Source organism: Microcaecilia unicolor, chromosome 4 (genome assembly GCF_901765095.1).
Source record: "Microcaecilia unicolor chromosome 4, aMicUni1.1, whole genome shotgun sequence".
NCBI classification, from domain to species: Eukaryota; Metazoa; Chordata; class Amphibia; order Gymnophiona; family Siphonopidae; genus Microcaecilia; species Microcaecilia unicolor.
Window position 1 is genome coordinate 156,193,900 of NC_044034.1, and position 20,458 is coordinate 156,214,357.

General features: G+C 46.6%; 1 protein-coding gene across 1 annotated transcript in view; it reads left to right on the plus strand.

The window, feature by feature from the left end:
• Nucleotides 1–20,458, plus strand: part of PRR5L (proline rich 5 like) — a 103,386-nt gene that overhangs the window by 80,899 nt on the left and 2,029 nt on the right. The window contains exon 8 of the mRNA XM_030199461.1: nucleotides 1,994–2,120. Coding sequence (XP_030055321.1) covers nucleotides 1,994–2,120 — 127 coding nt within the window. The remainder of the gene's footprint in view (nucleotides 1–1,993; nucleotides 2,121–20,458) is intronic.

The window sequence follows — 20,458 nt, forward strand, 5'->3', positions numbered from 1 at the left end:
GCTATTGCTGCAGTAGAGGTGCCTTTGGGGAGATCTTCAACTGGTGGGGCTTGGGGATGTCCAAAGCAAAAGCAGGAAGACACTCTCTACGGAAACCAAACACAGAAGCCAAAGCAGGAGCAGAGGATGACACAATGACCAAATCCACCAGGGAGATGGAGTTCAGAGTAAATTGTCCATGGTGTGTTACCATCCACACTGTAGCGCTGTGGAGGCTGCTGCTTTTATTGGCTTTGTCTTCTGTACCAGACATTGCTCTTAGCTGTCTCAGTGTCCCAACTTGTGCATAGTGACCCCTGAGGCAGATGGCTGCATTAATCGAAACACAGCCTGGGTCAGGCCCTCTTGTTTTGGTGCTTTCATAAATACACTTTGAACTACATCTCCCTGGTGGATTTGGTCATTGTGTCATCCTCTACTCCTGCCTGAGGATCCCTGCCAGCTCAGGTACTTATAATTTCTTTTAAAAGTTATTTATTTATTTAGATTTTGCTCATTCCTTTTTCAGTAGTGGCTCAAGGTGAGTTACATTCAGGTACTCTGGATATTTCTTTGTCCCAAGAGGGCTCACAATCTAAGTTTGTACCTGAGACAATGGAGGGTTAAGTGACTTGCCCAAGATCACAAGGAGCAGCAGTGGGATTTGAACCAGCCACCTCTGGATTGCAAGACAGGTGCTCTAACCACTAGGCCACTCCTCCACTCCATTCATCCAGTTGAGTTTGGGAGGGGGGGGGGAGGGATGCAGAGGACATTTAGTGCCACTGCCTACCCATTTCCTCCTTAGGCCCACCCAAAGTCTGTTTTCTGGCAGAACCCACTGCTTATTTCTAGGATAAGCAGCATAAAATGTATTGTGCTGTTTTGGGATCTTGCCAGGTACTTGTAACCTGGATTGGCCACTGTTGGAAAAAGGATGCTGGGCTTGATGGTCCTTTGGTCTGTCCCAGTATGACAATACTTATGTTCTTATGTTACTGAACTATAGTGAAAATGGCAGTTTATTTTTTAGCCAGGCCTCTCATTTCCAAGTTATTGATGGTTTCCAGTTTCATTTTGAGTTTCTGAGGTGCTCTTGCCAGCCTTTTTTTGATGATAGGGTGACTTAGCTTCATCTTGTGGTGTTTGCTTCAGGGGCTCGATATTCAGCGTACAATGATAAGTGCCACTTACTGGGGTATTACTGGGGTATTATCTGGTTGTTGCTGCTGAAAATCTCCACTGGCTGCCCTGGCACAAACAGGGCATTGTTTGTGTACCGACCATGAATATTGGAGGTACTCAAAGAACGTCCATTGACTGGTTTTGAGGTGGGTGGGTAGACACTAGACTACCAGGGGTATCCTTTGAACTGCAGAGGGAGGGGAAATTCAGGCCTGGTTGTTGGGGAAGGAGAGGGGCCACTAGACCACCGGGGGGGGGGGGGGGGGCTGATGCAGGTATCTAGGGCAGGGAGGTTGAGTTGTGGAGAAAGAGAGGGTGCCGGTAGACACCCATTCCTCTCAACCAACCCTACTATGCTGTCTTGTACCCTGGCATGTTTTTTTTTGTAGTCACACGGGCAAAGCCTTTTTTTTTTTTTAATGTCATGGGATAAGAAATGCACCACATTTGCATTCATTTAAATGCAATTGCGGTAATGGTTTCTGCACGAGTTAACACCCATGCTGAAACCCTTTCTGCATTGCCATTTCATGGTAAAACTGTGAAACTTGCGGAAACCACGCACAAACTTTGCATCAGCCCCATGGTGTTTGCTGGTTTTAACAGCATAGTACGGCACTGAAGTGCTGGAAGTGTATAGGGAGCAGCTGAAACACACTGGAAGGCATGTCCATGTCATTGGTGCACTGTTGTTCATTGGATGGTCAGTTGCATGGTCTGTGCAGTGTGTTATGGGAATACTTGTGCAGTCCTGTAGAAGAGCTTGCAAACTTCTTTTCCTACCTCTCAAATGTACTGATGTCCTAAGTTCTCATGTTTTATTCTGCAGGGTGTCCATGAGCCCACCGGTCCGAGTGTGGGCTACCTACAGTTAGAGGAATTGATTAAACAGGTAGTCTCCCCATACGTGGGCACGTACGGTGAACTGAGCTACAGCAGTGGAAACCACATGCTAGGTAAGAACTGTTCTACTGAGTCTGCCATGCAAGCTGCAAGTGTAGTTCTAATGGACCCCCAAGGTTACACGGGCAGCAACCCCAGACCATGAGCTGCTTGGGGCTCTGTTGGTCTCAGGGATAGGATTTATGAACAGCTTCTTCCTTTATGTCTGCTGTAACGCAACTGCCAGAGGTGGCACCTTTATAGTTGTAAGTTATGTATTTATTTTATTTGTTTGTTTTGGGGGATTTATTAACCGCCTTTATGAAGAGATTCACCCAAGCAGGTACATTTTAACATAAAACTTACAGTTTTGTTAACAGCATAAGAATAGTAAAATGACCAAATATAAACATACCGTATTTTTCGGACTATAAGACGCACTTTTTTCCCCCAAAATTTGGGAGGAAAATGGGGGGTGCGTCTTATAGTCCGAAGGTAGCGAGTTTTGGATCGCCGTCCCCTACTTACGCGATGCCATGTTCCCTGGTGGTCTAGTGACGTCGGGGCAGGAAAGAGCCCCCTCTTTCCTGCCCATCGCGCTGCTCTCCGTGCTCCTGACTGCTTCCTGACGGTTTTGGCGATATTCAAAATGGTCGCCAAGATTCTCGGCGGCCATTTTGAATCTCGCCGAGACCGTCAGGAAGCAGTCAGGAGCACGGAGAGCAGCGCGATGGGCAGGAAAGAGGGGGCTCTTTCCTGCCCGACGTCACTAGACCACCAGGGAACATGGCATCGCGTAAGTAGGGGACGGCGATCCAAAACTCGGACAAGACGCACCGGAGCACCTAGGTTTTAGAGGAGGGAAAAAGGAAAATTTTTTTTTTCCTATTTCCCTCCTCTAAAACCTAGGTGCGTCTTATGGTCCGGTGCGTCTTATAGTCCGAAAAATACGGTAAATGCAATCAGGAGTCCTGTTACTAAGGTGCGCCGAAAAGTGGACTGTGCTGGTGTAGATGCGTGTATTGGACGCGCACAGGTCCATTTTTCAGCACACCTGCAAAAAAAGGCCTTTTTTGGGGGTGGGGTGTAAAAATGGACGTGCAGCAAAATAAAAATTGGCACGAGTCCATTTTGGGCCTGAGACCTTACCACCACCCATTGACCTAGCGGTAAGGTCTCACGCATTAACTGGGCTGTAATGGTCCATGCAAATACAATGCCAATAACCACCCATTTAACACCGCGTGCCAGAAAATAAAATATATTTTCCGGCGTGTTAAGTGGATGCGCGTAAAAAATGAAATGACAGCCTGGGCCACACAGTAGCCAGGTGGTAGTTCAAAATTGATGCGTGTAGGACGCACGTAGCCGCCTACAGGGCTTAGGAAAAGGGCTCCTCAATGAGGTAAACATGGAAATGGCAAACTGAAAACTAATAATAGGACTAACATGAAACAGTATCAAAAATATACACATTTAACAGCACTGTAGAACAACCATGCAACAGAAATATGATGTCAGTACTATACAAATGATACCATCATAATGGACAGCATGGAAGAACATTCAAATAACAGAGATATAATTTGGTGTCTGCATAATACTACACATATTAGAACATTCAGATAACATAGATATGATGCTAACGCTTTTCTACAGCACAGCTTAGCATGTAGTCGAGGGGCCAAGTGCAGATCTATAGATGGGGACAAGATGGGTAGTACAGAGTCAGTTGGGCTAAACAGATGGGAGGCTAAATACATTGAGGACTCAGTTCTATAAATGGTGCCCTAATATGTGCAATGATGAAAATTAGCATTATTCTATAAACAGCGCTCGGTGTTGGGTGCCATTTATAGAATTGATTTTGGTGCCAGGATCCATGCCCAGTTTTGGGGGGCGAGGTTTTGCACCAACTGAAACCTGGTGTAAAATCTCATACCTAAATTAGGTGTGGATCCCCCAAATTCAATAACTGCACACGTTCCAGGAATGTCCCTGATCTGCCCATGCCCCTTAAATGGTCGCGCCCCCTTTTCGGATCCACGCATAAAACTTGCTTGCAGATCCCGGTGCCTAAAGATGTGCATGCAAATTTTAATTAATGCCAATTAGCATGAATAATTGATTATTAGTGCCCAATTATCAGCGCTAATTGACTCGTTTATCAATTAAATTGTGTGTGTAATTTTGAGCGTAATATATAGAATTTGGATATAAGTATGTACACATTTAATGCCAGTCATAGGCCTGGCATAAGTGGAGTGAACTTAAATGTAGGTGTGTTGATGCCGACTTATACATGTTCCTCATAGACGACTAATAAACCACGTGCCCTTGTTATGGGCCCTAAAATGACTGACTGGGTTAGGAACTGGTTGAGTGGAAGGCGACAGAAGATAGTGGTAAATGGAGCTCATTCTGATGAAAAGGATGCTACCCGTGGTGTGTTGTAAGGGTCAGTTCGTTTAAACATTTTTGTAAGTGATATTACTGAAGGGCTGTCTGGTAAGGTTTGCCTCTTTGTGGATGATACCAAAATCTGCAATAGGGCAGACACCCCTGTTGGTGTGGACAATATGAGGAATGACTTAGCGAAGCTAGAGGAAAGGTCTGGAATTTGGCAGCTTAGATTTAAGGCTAAAAAATGCAGAGTCATGCATTTGGGCGACATAAACCCGAGAGAATGGTACAGTTTAGGGAGTGAAGAACTTGTGTGTACGAAAGAGGAGAACAACTTGGGTGTGATCATATGTGATGATCTTCAGGTGCCAAATAGTTGGAAAAGACAACAGCGAAAGCTAGAGGAATGCTTGGGTGCATAGGGAGAGGAATGGCCATTGGGAAAAAGGGAAAAAAGGACGTGATGATACGCCTGTATAAGACACTGGTGAGACCTCATTTAGAATATTGTGTATAATTCTGGAGACCACACCTTCAAAAAGATATGAACAGGATGGAGTTGGTCCATAGGGAGGCTACTAAAATGGCCAGTGGTCTTCATCATAAAGCGTATGGGGACAGACTTAAAGATCTCTATATGTATACTTTGGAAGAAAGGCGGGAGAGGGGAGATATGATAGTCATTTAAATACCTATGTGGCATAAATGCACAAGAGGTGAGTCTCTTTCAGTTGAAAGGAAGCTCTGGAACGATGAAGGTGAAAAGGGATAAGACTCAGAAATAACCCTAGGAAATACTTCTTCATGGAAAGGGTGGTGAATTCATGGAATGGTCTCCCGGTGGAAGTGGTGCAGATGAAAACAGTATCTGAATTCAAAAGAGTGATAGGGAGAGTAGATGGCATAGATGGGCAGACTGGATAGGCCATATGGTCTTTATCTGCCTGCATTTTTCTATGTTTCTATTCCAGTGGCGTAGCCACAGGTGGGCCTGGGTGGGCCGGGGCCCACCCACTTAGGGCTCAGGCCCATCCAACAGTAGCATATGGTAATGAAAATGCTGCTCTCCACAATACCGGCACCTTCGCATGCTCAGTTTTCAGCGCATGCCTGCTGCAGGCTACCAAGGTGGAGACTGGAGAGAAGCATTTTCCCACCAGCTGAGATATTTTTTTGGTGTGGGGGTGGGGGAGAGAACATTTGGTGCCCACCCACTTCTTGCCTAGGCCCACCCAAAATCTGCTGTCTGGCTACGCCCCTGTTATTCGATAACAGCAATATTACACATGTAAGCCCATTATAAAATAAGCTCACAACCCACGTGAAGTGAGCACCTAAATTGTTCCACTGAAATATAGACTTGCCCCAGGAACATTGTTAAAGGCTTGTTCTGCAGAGAAAAGAGCTACATTGCTGGATGCTGAAAGGTTGATTTCTGCATTATAGCTGTATACTTTAAACTTGAAAACTAGCACTGTGAAAAAATATTGCAGTTATAACTATGGACTTTGCCTTCACTGCCAACTCTGCTGGTTTATATTGTGGTAACTTTCTCATTTTAAAAAGTGAGATGGTAGTAGCTCTTTATGCGTGGATAGAGATTGTCCTGCACAGTGTATCAGATGAGCCAGGCACAGGAGAGGACAGCATGTTTCCGGCAAAGTAATACAAGACCCCATAAGATTTCATTGTTCCTTACTTGCTTGTGAACCATAAAGTTGACATTTCAAGTAAAATGACCCTCTTCAAAAAACAATTCCTGTACTAATGTTATTCTGCGCTCGTGTACCGGATCCGACGGCAAATCGAACCATGTTGTACATCCCGAGGGACTGTCTTGGTATCTCTTTAATCCTTTGTAAAACGCTTAGAACTTTATTGGTACAAGCAGCCTAGAAATCCAAATAAGGTAAAGTAAAGTTTCTTTCATTGGTCACAGCACAATCCGATCCTCCCACCTTTGACCTGGATCTAATCCAGACCTCTCTGTGCCTTAGGGCGCCCGTTTGAAATTTGTAGCATATTTTTGCAAACTTGCCTTACAGATGTAGGCTTTGCATTAGCAGGAGCACATGGGATTTGGATCAGAGCCACAGAGAAAGTGGATTTTCACCAGACTGACTGAGATGGGCTGCTTTGTGATTCTGGGCTAGGAACCAGTCTTTGTCCCCCAGAGTTTTGTTGGTGCTGTTATTTGAATGAACAGTACATGCTGGTCTTCCCTAGACTGCTGCATTTCCCTCTCCTGTGTGCTGTTGATAGGAGGGTCTAGCAGTGGCGCTAACGGTTTGCTTGGGCAAAAGCCTGGTGGAAGCCGACCATTAGCACCATCAGGATTCTTCAGCTGGCACTCCATTTTGTGCTTATTATTTAGTGAAAACTGTAACGTTCAGAAGCAAAACATGTATTAGCTTGAAGAATAAAAATGAACAGAGCTCTGTTGGGCTTTGGGGGGTGGGGTTTGCTTTCAAAAAGCCTTTTGCCTCCAATTTTGATGGACATACTGTGTCTGTACTGCCACTGTGGCACTGGCCTGACACAAATCTGCAAACCCTGCATGGATTTCCTCATCACTGACCAGCAGTCTTTAGAATGGCAGCCAACAAGATCTTGGCAGCAGTGATGTGGCCTTGTGCCAAGGAGCCCTGTTTGTGTTTGGGAAGCTTGTGCCTGTGAGGACCTGACTGGTGTTGAAAGTCTGGGCAGCTGCCTGACCCCTGCAAATCCTGTTGACACTTTCTTCCTGCCAGCTGAGGCGCCTGGGCAGGGAAAGTGCCTGCCCAGAAACATGACTCTCGTTCTCTCTTCACATTTCCTGGGTGTATTCCCTTTTCTATTTTTGTAGGATGTTAAATATTGAGGCTTTTAAATGTAAAGGAGGTAGATGGAGAGAAACAAAAATTCAGTGAGCTGGAGTTTTGCGGTGAGGCACAAATCCTATCTCTTCCGTGCAAGGCAAGTGGAGCAATTGCTGCCTGGAGTCACGGAGAGTAGGAACAGGGTACAAGAAAGTGGGGGGGGGGGGGGGGGGGGGGGGGGGGAGAAGGAAGAGAGCATTCTCATTGAAATAACCCTTCAAAAACAAAAGGGCAGGACTTTCAAATTCCTCCAGTCCAGTGTAATGTAATGTCAGCCTGCTGGAAGTGTACATGAAGTTTCAGACTAGTGGGATGCAAGAATGAATGTATTACTTTATTTAGATTTGACATCCCACCTACACAGACATCACAAGACAGCTTTACCATCACAGTTCTTAAGAAAAAATGGAGTGAGAGTAAAGGAAGGGTCATAACATCAGAGAAAGGGGGACTAAGACGAGAAATCCCAGGGCTGGGACATGCTTATCCTGACTTTTACAAATCCCACACACCTGCATTGATAAACAGTAATAGATTCCTAAGGCTGAGAGAGAAATAGGTATGTTGGGAAGAGTGAGACACGGTCTTCAGAAATTTGATCATTAGGCAGATGGATTCCCAACCCTACTGATGTGTATGGTTGAAATTGAAAGAAATTAAAAAAACAAACAAACAAAAAAAATTGCAGAGGGGAAAGTTTGGATACAAGTCATCCTTTTCCTTAATACTTGCTTTGTGTCTGAGAATAGAGAGGTCTGGCCAACCTGTGGAAGAGTGAATTTCAGGCCATAGTTTTAGCCAAGTAAAAAGAACCACTGACAACTGGAATCACTAAGCAAACCATAAACCCAGCAGAACTGTAACCCTTGGCAATGGGAACCCTTCCCAGTGAGAGAGGTGCATCGGGTCTTTATGGCAGTGGAACCTAGGCCCAGAAATGGAGTCTGATAGCAGAATGGTGCCTCTCCCCCAGGAAAAGCATGGTGAGTTGGTGGAGTATTTTTCTCTTCCCCCAGGAGAGGCAGGGTGAGGTGGTGGATCATTGCCTCCCTACCAAGGAAGAACTTCAAAACAGAAAGTAGTAGACCGATCTCACTCAGATAGACAACTAGTGTGTTAAGGGGAAAGTCTCATACTGTCACAGAGATATAATACAATTTGCACCCACGATGTGGGTGAAGCCCTTTTCGTGACTGTTGTAATCACAGACAAAAACCCCTTCCTTCCAAATGTGTTGCTTCTATAAGCATGTGCTCATATAGTGTCAGTGTTTAAAATATTTTTTTTTACAATTTTTCACTGTTTTATATACATAATTGTCATAGGCGTAGTTTGACTGTTTCATTTGGGGGGGGGCAAAGAATGGGCGGAGCATATTAGCATATCATTTGCATATATACATATGCAAATGAATATGCTAATATGGAGGAAGGAATTGAATTTACAGGCAAAATATCACAGATGCACATTTCAAAAAGCTGACACATTTCAATTAATAAATTATGAATAAAATACTTTTATCTACCTTTGTTGTCTGATCATTTAGTTTTTCTATTCGCTTTGGTCCCAGTGTCTTCTGTTTTATTCAGTGTCTTCTTTCCAGTAGGCTTCCCTCTGCTCCCCACCCCTCGCAGTCCCATCCATCTCTTGCTCCTTCCTTCTGCTCCCCACCCCTCGCAGTCCCATCCATCTCCTGCTCCTTCCCTCTGCTTCCCACCCCTCCCAGTCCCATCCATCTCCTGCTCCTTCCCTCTGCTTCCCACCCCTCCCAGTCCCATCCATCTCTTGCTCCTTCCCTCTGCTTCCCACCCCTCCCAGTCCCATTCATCTCCTGCTCCTTCCCTCTGCTTCCCACCCCTCCCAGTCCCATCCCTCCCAGTCCCATTCATCTCCTGCTCCTTCCCTCTGCTTCCCACCCCTCCCAGTCCCATTCATCTCCTGCTCCTTCCCTCTGCTTCCCACCCCTCCCAGTCCCATCCATCTCTTGCTCCTTCCTTCTGCTCCCCACCCCTCGCAGTCCCATCCATCTCTTGCTCCTTCCCTCTGCTTCCCACCCCACCCAGTCCCATCCATCTCTTGCTCCTTCCTTCTGTTCCCCACCCCTCCCAGTCCCATCCATCTCTTGCTCCTTCCCTCTGCTCCCCACCCCTCGCAGTCCCATCCATCTCTTGCTCCTTCCCTCTGCTCCCCACCCCTCGCAGTCCCATCCATCTCTTGCTCCTTCCTTCTGCTCCCCACCCCTCGCAGTCCCATCCATCTCTTGCTCCTTCCCTCTGCTTCCCACCCCACCCAGTCCCATCCATCTCCTGCTCCTTCCCTCTGCTTCCCACCCCACCCAGTCCCATCCATCTCCTGCTCCTTCCCACCCCTCCCAGTCCCATCCATCTCCTGCTCCTTCCCTCTGCTTCCCACCCCTCCCAGTCCCATCCATCTCTTGCTCTTTCCCTCTGCTTCCCACCCCACCCAGTCCCATCCATCTCCTGCTCCTTCCCTCTGCTTCCCACCCCACCCAGTCCCATCAATCTCCTGCTCCTTCCCTCTGCTTCCCACCCCTCCCAGTCCCATTCATCTCCTGCTCCTTCCCTCTGCTTCCCACCCCTCCCAGTCCCATTCATCTTCCCTCTGCTCCCCCCCCCCCCCCCCCCGCGAGGTCCAAGATGGTGACTCCGTTTACCCCCTCTCTTCCTCCCTCCCTCCCTCCGGTGCAGGCAACAGTCTTCAGCTTTTTCAGCGTTCCTGGCAGCGGTAGCGATGTACACGCTGCCTTCGGTCTGCCCCGGAAGTCTTCTCTTCAAGTTCCTGTTCCCACCTATGCGGGAACAGGAACTTGAAGAGAAGGCTTCGGGGCAGAGTCAAAGGCAGCGTGTACATCGCTACCGCTGCCAGGAACGCTGGAAAAGACTGCTGCCTGCGGCGGAGGGAGGGAGGGAGGAAGAGAGAGGGGTAGACGGACACGCTCCTCTCCGTCCGCTACTCCGCTTGGCTTCCCTGCCCTCTCTGTCTGCGTCCCGCCTTCCTCTGACGTCAGAGGAAGGCGGGACGCAGACAGAGAGCAGGAAAGCCAAGTGGATGGAGAGGAGCGCGTGCGTGCATGTGTTTTTTTTTTTTTTTTTTAACTAATGGCGCGGCGGCGCCTCATCGTCGTTTGGGGGGCATTGCCCCCCCTCGCCCCCCCCCCAGTCTACGCCTATGATAATTGTGCTGAAAATGGCATGCATGACACAGTCACTTATGTTAATGATCTGTCAACTCACTGGACCCTGTTTCGCAGAAGCTTTGTCAAGGGATCTTGGGTAGTTGCAGACCTAATCTACTAGACCTCTTCCTCATTTTAAGATAAGTGACCGCTTCATGCCTGCCATTTTCAGCACAATTATGCATATAAAACAGTGAAAAATTGTAAAAAATATTTAAACACTGACTACGAGTACACGCTTATAGAAGCAACACATTTGGAAGAAAGGGGGTTTTGTCTGTGATTACAACAGTCACGAAAAGGGCTTCACCCACATTGTGGGTGCAAATTGTATTATATCTCTGTGACAGTATGAGACTTCCCCCCTTAACACTCTAGTTGTATATCTGAGTGAGATCAGTCTACTACTTTCTGTTTTGAAGTTATTTCTTATCCGAAGTAGACTTGAGTCGCATATACAATAACAGTGTCCCTACTACTACTTACTACTATTTAGCATTTCTATAGCGCTACAAGGCGTACGCAGCGCTGCACAAACATAGAAGAAACCAAGGAAGAGCAGGATAATGGTAGAATGATAACCCCTACCAGGAGGCATTGGGCCTGTTAGTGGAGTACTGGTCCCACTCATGATTGTTATCCTGGCTGTGGACTCCCAAAGATGAAGAAAACAACCTTGAAATGAAAAATGTCCAGCATTGTTTCCAGGTGCTGCTCTGACACTGTGGCATCAAACAGCCCCCCCCCCCCCAGGCATAATGATTGGGGGTGCGGAAAGTTTTTTTTTTTTACAGGTGGTGCATTCCCCCCTCTCCCTCCCCTGTCCCTCGTCCCCCTCCACCTCCCTCCGAGTTCCAGGCCCCCCTCCCTCCATCCCTCCTTCTCAGTCCCTCCCAGTTCCAGGCCCCCCTCCCTTCAAGTTCCAGCCCCCCTCCCTCCCCTCTCTCCTTTCCCTCCCTCTTAGTCCCTCCCAGTTCCAGGCCCCCTCCCTCCCCTCTCTCTCCTTTCCCTCCCCCTCTCTCTCTGAGTTCCAGGGTCCCCCATCCCTCCCTCCAAGTTCCAGGGTCCCCCTTTCTCCCAGTTCTAGGGTCTCCCCTCCCTCCCTCCCTCCCTCCGAGTTCCAGGGTCGTCGTCCCTTCCTTCAAGTTCCAGGCCCCCTCCCTCCGAATTTTAAAAGTCATCTATCTTACCTCGTCTGGGTTACGGCGGTAGCAGCGGTAAAAAGCGTGCAGGCTCGGCGCTTAGTTCCATTTTCCCTTCTCTCTCTCTCAGCTCTCGTCCCGCCCTTGCGGAAACAGGAAATGAGGGCGGGACCAGAGCTGAGAGAGAGAGAGAAAACTGAACTAAGCACCGAGCCTGCACACTTTTTACCGCTGCTGCTGCCGTAAACCCGACGAGGTAAGATAGATGACTTTTAAAATTCAGAGGAGGGGGGCCTGGAACTCGAAGGGAGGAGGGAGGGAGGGAACGAACTTCCGGTGGGTGAAATATTGGGGGTGCTCGAGCACCCACGGAGTCGGCGCCTATGCCCTCAGGGCCCCGGCATATCCTCAAAAAGGAAGACACTATTTCTTGATTCCTACCAAGCCCTGATGCATGCAAAATACAAATTTTAGTATAAAGGTTGTTTAGTAAAATACCTCATTGCTATGCACCCCAGAGGAGTATTTCTTTATTGGAGCTGGCAAGCTTGAAATGCTGATTTTAAGATGCTGTGCACCATAGTAGGATTAAAAAAAAGGTTTGGATCATTTTCTAAAAAGTTTTCTAGCAGATTTTTACTGTTCTTGGATCTTGCCAGGTACTTGGGACCTGGATTGGCCACTGTTGGAAACAGGATACTGGTCTTGATGGACCTTTGACTGTCCTAGTATGGCAACCCTTATGTAAAAGAGGCTTGCGGAGGCTAAGCCTACCCAGCCTTAATCGCAACCTGCTCAGCCCGTAGATCCGCTGTCTCTACCCTCCCATCCAGTTATGCCCTGTTTCTGTCTCGCCCCTCCCATCCACCACTCCCTTCCATTACACCTCCACCAGGTCCACACTAATAAACAACCAAGGAAGAAGCTTGGGACTGCGTCTCTCTGCATGCCGCTACTGCTTCCTGTGCCAGTCCCGCTGCCCCTGATGTAAGCTTCTGTAACTGGTGCAGGAAGCAATAGCGTCATGCAGAGAGCTGTGGTCCTGCACTTCTTCCTTGGTTGTTTATTAGCGCAGACTTAGCAGAGGTGTAACGGGAGGGAGGAAAATAGTAATGTGCACACTGAATAGAATCAGCAACAGTGGTACTGGGGAGACAGCTGCTACAGCTGCATCAGAGCCACATACTGAAGGATTCATTCCTTGCTGTGTTCAAAAGTACCTCACCATCCTGTTACGCTGATGTAGGTTTTGCCCATACCCTGACCCTAGTCCCACTCTATAACTTCACCTAGCCCCATCCACTTTAGCCTCCCCATACAGCTGAGTCACCGATCACCTATGCTGTGCACACAGTGACATGGCAGCTGGTGCACTGAAGTCATGACCTTGCTGTCCTGGGCACCATTCAACCCCTCAGCTCACGTTGTTCTCCAGCAGTTAATATCTGACTTGGCTTCAATGTTTGTGACAAAGATTTAGCCAGGGTCCTTCCTGCACTGGGAGTGAGCGTTCTGGCCACAGAGACCAGAAGAGGAAAGGTACTGTTGCTTTGCTCTGTAGCTCAAATGTCATAAAGGTTTCTGAAACTGGCTCCACTTATCATTGCAACTCTGCAATCAAAGAAATAATTTGAAGAGACCCAAACCACATTTTAAACAAATGAAGTAAACATGATGAATCTGATTTAGATAAGTGGAATCAGATGCTAATACACAAAGCAGACATTCAAGTCCCAGCGCAGTGGAAACTGAGAGTCAGCCTCATCAACCTTCTAGGACAGAGGGGCCCTCAGCTTTGTATCTAAAGTCTGTCCTTTTTAAATTTAAGCTCACTTCTCCTCGTGTATCTTGGTTCAACCACTGCACAGTTTCCATAGGCTTCTGAAGGAATCCTGAAGCCATTTAAGCATGCAGGCCATGCACTCACACAGAAGTACTGAAGCCCAAATCAGTTACAACATGAGGTGCCACAAATGTCCCATCAAAGCACACACTGGTTTGTTTATTTAGCATAAATTTGGGCGTTTTTAAGGTTTCTGCAAGGAAATGCCCATTTTTTTAAAAAATTGAGCTTCTGATAAACAAATCTCTTCAGTCATGGGGATTTTTGACCCAGTTTGGCCAAAACTTTAATTTTTGCCTTAGATTCGGTTTCAGCTGAAACCGAGGAGTGTGGTAGCTGTGTTAGTCCATTCTTAAGGTTATCAATAGAAATCAAACAAAATAAAACATGGAAAAGAAAATAAGATGATGCTTATTTCCAATCTGACGAAGAAGGGCAACCTTCGAAAGCTAATCAAGAAATGTATTAAGTTATGTCCAATAAAAAAGGTATCATCTTATTTTCTTTTCCATGTTTTATTTTGTTTGATTTCTATTGATAGCTGAAACCGAAAAACCTGGTTTTGGTCTCCTCCTAGTTCAAGTATATTATTTTGATCTTGTTTCATTGGGAATTTATGAACAATAACACCGAATGTTATTAGACATTGAGAATTACTCCCCGAAAGCATGAGGGCTGTTTCTATTATAATTTTTACATAGATCCTGGATAGAGAAAGGAGCATTTTTACCCTGACATCACTAACTTCTAGCAGTTTTGGGGTTTCCTGAAGGAGCAGTGCCTGAGAATTTTCTGACTATGTTCAGCTGGAAAAGGGATCACAGCACAGTTTTTTGTTTCACTCCCCGCCATGTGTGACTCAGAGCTCCCCTAACAGCTGAGGAAAAGCTGACTTAATAAGCTGAAAATTCCCCAGTCTGGGCAAACAAAGAGAATGGAAACTCCAGTCAGTGCTGGAGAAGGTGGGGTATTCAGTCTGGACTCTGGAGGTTGGGAGGCAGGACTGGTGTATTCCGTCCAAAGAGGATGCTCCTAGGAGTCCAACAGGAAATAAGGGGATGGGGTAATGCATTGCAAAGGTTGCACAGGAACCCGTTTGCTTGTTTCCTGGAAGCTCCCTAATTTCCTTCTTTTTCTTCATTATTTTTTTAATGGCTAGAGTATTTACATCTGAGCTTGGATGCTGTGTAGGCATTTTTTAGCTGCAGATGGTTTTAATTGGCCATGCTGAAAAATACACATGCAGATGTTGGACACAGGGTGATGATGGACACAAAACTTGTGAATTAGTCATGCTGTAGATGACAGCTGAAAGCAACAGTGTGGAGTGCTGTTGAGTCAGGAACCTATTTATGGTAGAGTTCTGGAGATCTGAAAATAGCTGAGATTTGCAGCAAACTTCTTAGGTCTACACAACTTTAGTTCATGTGGCAGTAGCTTCTGCTTTCAAATTCACATTCTAAATTTCTGCACGTTTTTCTGGTGTGCATGTGTCTCTTTTTTTTTTTTTTTTTTTTTGTGCGAGTGTGAATTCTGGCATCTGAGCATTTTGGTACCTTATATTTTATTTATTTATTTATTGCATTTGTATCCCACATTTCACCACCTATTTGCAGGCTCAATGTGGCTTACAGAGTTTGTTATGACATAGTCATTCCATGATATCAGATACACTTAGGGTTGTATAGAGATTAAGTAAGGGAAGAGAGAAGGAAGGTGTTAGGCAGGATAGTATGGAAGGTGGACTTTAATAATTGGAAGGATTGGTGAGGTAGTTTTGTGAGGCTATCCACCTTATAATCGAAAGAGAAAAATGCCCATATTCCGACCTAAATCGGGAGATGGATGTCTTTCTCTCGCGGGCGCCCAAATCGGTATAATTGAAAGCCGATTTTGGGCGTCTTGAACCGCACTCTGTCGCAGGAACGAATAAGGTTGATGGGGGTGTGTCGGAGGCGTGGCAAAGGCGAGACTGGGGTGTGGTTATCGGCCGAGGAGAGATGGGCGTCTTTAGCTGATAATCGAAAAAAAGGCGTTTTTACCGCGATTTTGGGTCACTTTTTTTGGGACCCTTTTTTTTTCATGAACAAGTCCCAAAACAGTGCCCCAACTGACCAGATGATCACTGGAGGGAATCGGGGATCACTTGCCCTGACTCCCCCAGTGGTCACTAACCCCTTCCCACCAAACCCCCCCCCCCCCCACTTTACAAACTTTTTTCCCAGCCTGTATGCCAGCCTCAAATTCCGTACCCACCTCCATGACAGCAGAATGTGTTCTATCCTCTGACAGCCTTTCCCTGGTTCTGATATGGGTCTCGGTTGAGTGTGACACCTTTTCTGTTAAGGGCTCTGCAGAGTCACATCAGCAATGTATTGTGGTGGGTGTAGGGTATTGGGCTCCGTGATTCCACTAGCTTGTATTAAATGCTCACGATGTTGGTAGTTGGTAGGCTATACTCCCATGGTGCTTTTCCCTCTGCTTACTGGGTCAGAGTGTGTCCTGTTTTGTTTCCGGTAGTGCATGAGGTAGTGGCCAGTTTTGTAAGCCAGTTTTACATCCTCTTCATGTGTTAGCCACGTTATAGCACTTAGTTCTTACCTTGAATGTGGCTGAAAGAGGGCATTGTACACCATTCTGCCAGCTCGGACCTACTGCTAATCTCAGTACCAGCGAGACTCGTTGCCAGTGGGGCACAACCTCTGATCTGCAGTTAACTGTGAATAAAGGTGCTTATTCAAATAAAGGACGTTTTCAGCGAGATTAGTCTTCAGGTGTCAACTGGTGTGCCAAGGTTATACAGCAGCAACAAGTCCTGTCCCTGGAACACTTTTAGTGGGTACTGCAACTTCAGGCAGGCAGACCCAGGCCCATCCCCCCCCCCCCACCTGTAACACTTGTGGTGGTAAATGGGAGGCCTCTGAAACCCACTGTACCCACATGTAGTTGCCCCCTTCACCCCTAAGACCTATGGCAGTTTTGTACATTTGTCCCTCTCACGACCAAATGGCTTGGATTAGGACGTTTCTGAGCTGGACATTTTTATTTTCCATTATCGCAAAAAAAAAAAAAACGCCCATCTCAGAAGGGACCAAATCCATGGCATTTGGTCCATCCAAACCGTATTTTTGAAACAAAAGATGGACACCCATTTTTTTGCAAAAATACGGTCTGTCCCGCTTCTTCACGTACCCGTTTTCAGACATAGACGCCCATGGAGATGGGCGTTCGCGTTCGATTATGCCCCTCTATGGGTTCTCTTTGTAGGCCTTGTTGAAGAGATGTGTCTTCAAAGATTTGCGGAAGTTGGTTATTTCATCAATAGCTTTCAGGGCTGTAGGTAATGCATTCCACAGCTGCATGCTCATGTAAGAGAAGGTGGTGGCATGTATCAGCTTGTATTTTAGTCCTTTACAGCTGGGGAAGTGCAGATTGAGAAATTTGCGGGATGATCTTATGGCGTTCCTGGGAGGCAAGACCACGAGGTTTAGCATGTAGATTCGGGCGTCTGCGTGAATGATTTTGTGTACAATCATGCAAATCTTGAACGCGATGCATTCCTTGAGTGGGAACCAGTGAAGTTTCTCTCTTTAGGGGTTTTGCACTTTCGTATTTGGTTTTTCCAAATATGAGTCTGGCGGCGGTATTCTGGGCTGTTTGGAGTTTTTTGATAGTCTGTTTTTGCAGCCAGCGTACAGTGCATTGCAGTAGTCCAGATGACTTATTACCATTGACTGTACTAGGGTATGGAATATGTATCTTGGGAAGAAAGGTTTTACTCTTTTGAGTTTCCACATGGAGTGGAACATCTTTTTCGTTGTGTTCTTCACGTGAGCATCGAGTGTGAGGTTTCGGTCAATGGTAACTCCAAGGATTATCAGATTTTGTGCAACGGGAAGAGAGCAGTATGGTGTGGTTATGGTGGAGTAGTTGTTTTTGTTGTGTTGTGAGGTGAGTACAAAACATTGTGTTTTTTTCTGCGTTGAATTTTAGCTGGCATGCATCCGCCCAGGAGTGCATGATTTGGAGGCTTTGGTTGATCTCGTTGGTGATTTCATTTAGATCGTGTTTGAATGGGATGTAAATCGTGACATCGTCTGGGTATATGTAGGGATTAAGGTGGTTATGGTGAAAGTCAATGTCAGAACAGCATATTTTTCATAATGTTAACTTGCGTTTAGTTTACATAAGAACATAAGAATAGCCATATTGGGTCAGACCAATGGTCTGTCTAGCCCAGTATCCTGTTTCCCACAGTGGCCAATCCAGGTCACAAGTACCTGACAGAATCCCAGATAGTCGGAAGATTCATATCACCAGGGATAAGTAGTGGCTTCCCCTGTGTCTATCACAGTGGTGTAGCTACGGGGGGGCATGGGGGCTTGGGCCCCCTTAATTGGCTCTGGGGCCCCTGATTTGGCTGGCGGGGGTCCCTGGCCCCCGCCAGCTAAAGCATTTGTCCCACGCCAGTATCGCATTGCCTGGCGCCCTGTTCTGTTTTCAGTCCCTGTGCACGCTCATTTTAATAAAACTGAGCATGCTCACTGCTCACGCAGACTCAGTTTCATTAAAATGAGCGTGCACAGTGACTAAAAACAGAACAGGGCACCAGGCAATGTGATACCAGCGTGGGACAAACACTTTAGCTGGCGGGGGTTGGGGACCTCCACCAGCCAAGATACCTTCACAGTGGCGGGGGGGGGGGGGGGTGGAAGCGACGGCAGGAGGGCAGCGACAGGGAGGTGGTAACGCCAATGGGGGGAAGCGGCGGAAGTGGCGGCGGGAGGGTGGCAGCAGAGAGGAGGCCAAAATGTGCCCCTCCACCTTGGACTCTGGCCCCCCACCTCATCGAGGTCTGGTTACACCCCTGGTCTATCTCAATAGCAGACTATGGACTTTTTCTTCAGGAACTTGTCCAAACCTTTTTTAAATCCAGATATACTAACCGCTGTAACCACATCCTCTGGCAATGAGTTCCAGAACGTAACTTCCCATTGAGTGAAAAATATTTCCTCCTATTTGTTTTTAAAGTATTATTATGTAACTTAATAGAGAGTCCCCTAGTCTTTGTACTTTTTGGGTAAAAGCGAATAGATTTTTTACTCTTTCATTCTACACCGTTCAGGATTTTGTATACCTTTATCATATCCCCCCTCAGCTGTCTCTTTTCCAAGTTGAACAGCCCTAACCTCATTAGCTTTCCTCATATGAGAGGAGGTCCAGCCCCTTTATCATTTTGATCATTTAGAATCCTCCCTAGCCAAGGTGGCCCTGTCGAAAGCTGTAGAGGATACACAACACAACAGAGAGGAACTGGGTACCCCACAGTTCGGTAAAACAAAACAAGTCCAATAGGGATGACCAAAAAGAAGGATTGGAAACCATGTCTACAAAGGTGTCCTTAATTGTGATGGAACAATAAAGCTCAAAACAGCAAGTTCAGAGGAACTCGACATAGGCTGTGTTTCGGCATGTCAGCCTGCATCAGGAATCCATAATGTTTTTGTGAGTTTGAGCAGTAAGGTGAGTTGATTTTACTTGTTATAAAATTGTTCAGCAGCATTCTTACAAAAATGTCAGGTTTGAGCAGTAAGACATGTTAGCATTGGCATCCTGTCTTGTTCATTGTAAAATTGTTCAGCAGCATTCTATGATAGTAGTTTCTTTCACTTACCATTTTGAGAAATTATTGTTTTGTGTATTTTACACCTTTCGTTGTCTGACTCCAGCTTTAGACTGTTATGATTGGGGTCAGAACTCCTCTCAAACTTACCTCTTTCCTGGGGGTCAGCTTCTTAGCTGGCTTCTGTTTCTTTTCTCTGTCCTTTCTGAGCTGGCTCTGTCTCTCTGTGCTGGCAGCTTCCAGCAGCATGGGGTTAATTGTTTTACTTTACTACAGCTGTGTGGGTGGACTGAGTTAACTCTACCTCTCTTTGGGTGTACTGGCTTCAAGTGCTTCACGGTGTTGCATTGGTGTGGGTTGGGCCTCTCTGGGTCAGTGTGCTTTTGCCTAGGTCTAGGGAGTGTGACATCATCAGGGAGGACCTTGATAAGGAAGTGGTGTTGTTTCCTTCAGAGCCTTTTGCAACAGTGGTGTTTGCTTTAGGTAGGGGGTGCAGTGTGCACTTCTGACTTTGTGTCTAGTTTCCCTGCTTGCTTTTGCTAAGGGCCAGGTTAGTGTTAGTGCAGTGTGCACTGGTGACTGTGTGTTTAGCTTTCCTGCTTTTCCCTTTTGGTTCCCCTGCTTTTCCCTCTTGGTTTTGGAAGCATTGCTGTGTGTAGGGCTTTGGAAGCTCTGTTGCTGATAGAAGTACTTCAGGGTTTGGTGTTGTTAGGAACACTGCAGAGTTTGCTGTTGGAAGTACTTCTGGTGTTTGTGCTATTGGGAGCATTGCAGTCTTTGCTGTTGGTGTTTGGTGCTTTAAAAGCACTTTTGGCTTATGTGTTAGCGTCCCTGCTTTTTCCTTGTGGCTCCCCTGTCTTCCCTTTTAGTGCTAGGAGCTCTTCTGGTTGCTTGCCAGAGTAGTGCTTAGGAAGCACCTTGTTAGTTTTGTATCTAGCTTGCTAGAGCAGTGCTTAGGTAGCTTGTTAGTTTTGTGTTTAGCTTATTAGTGTAGAGCTCTGCTTGTAGCTTGGTGCTTAGTAGCACCTGTGTTAGCTTTGTGTTTAGTTCCCTGCTCTGTTAGTTTAGGGCTTAGGAAGTCCCTTTCTTGAGCAGGGCTTAGGAGCTCCTGTTTAGTATAGGGCTTAGGAAGTCCTTTTGTCAGTTTACTGTTAGGAACACTCCTGCTGGTTTAGGGCTTGGGAGCACGTAGATCAGTTTAGGTTTAGGAGCACTTCTGTTTCCAGTTCTGGTCCCTGTGTCATCCGGTATCCAGTAAGTCCTGCCGGCTACTCGAACCCAGGAGCTCAACTCCTGGGGGGCTTAGTAGCTAAGTGCAGGTGAAGCTGTGTGGACCAGTCCGGTGTG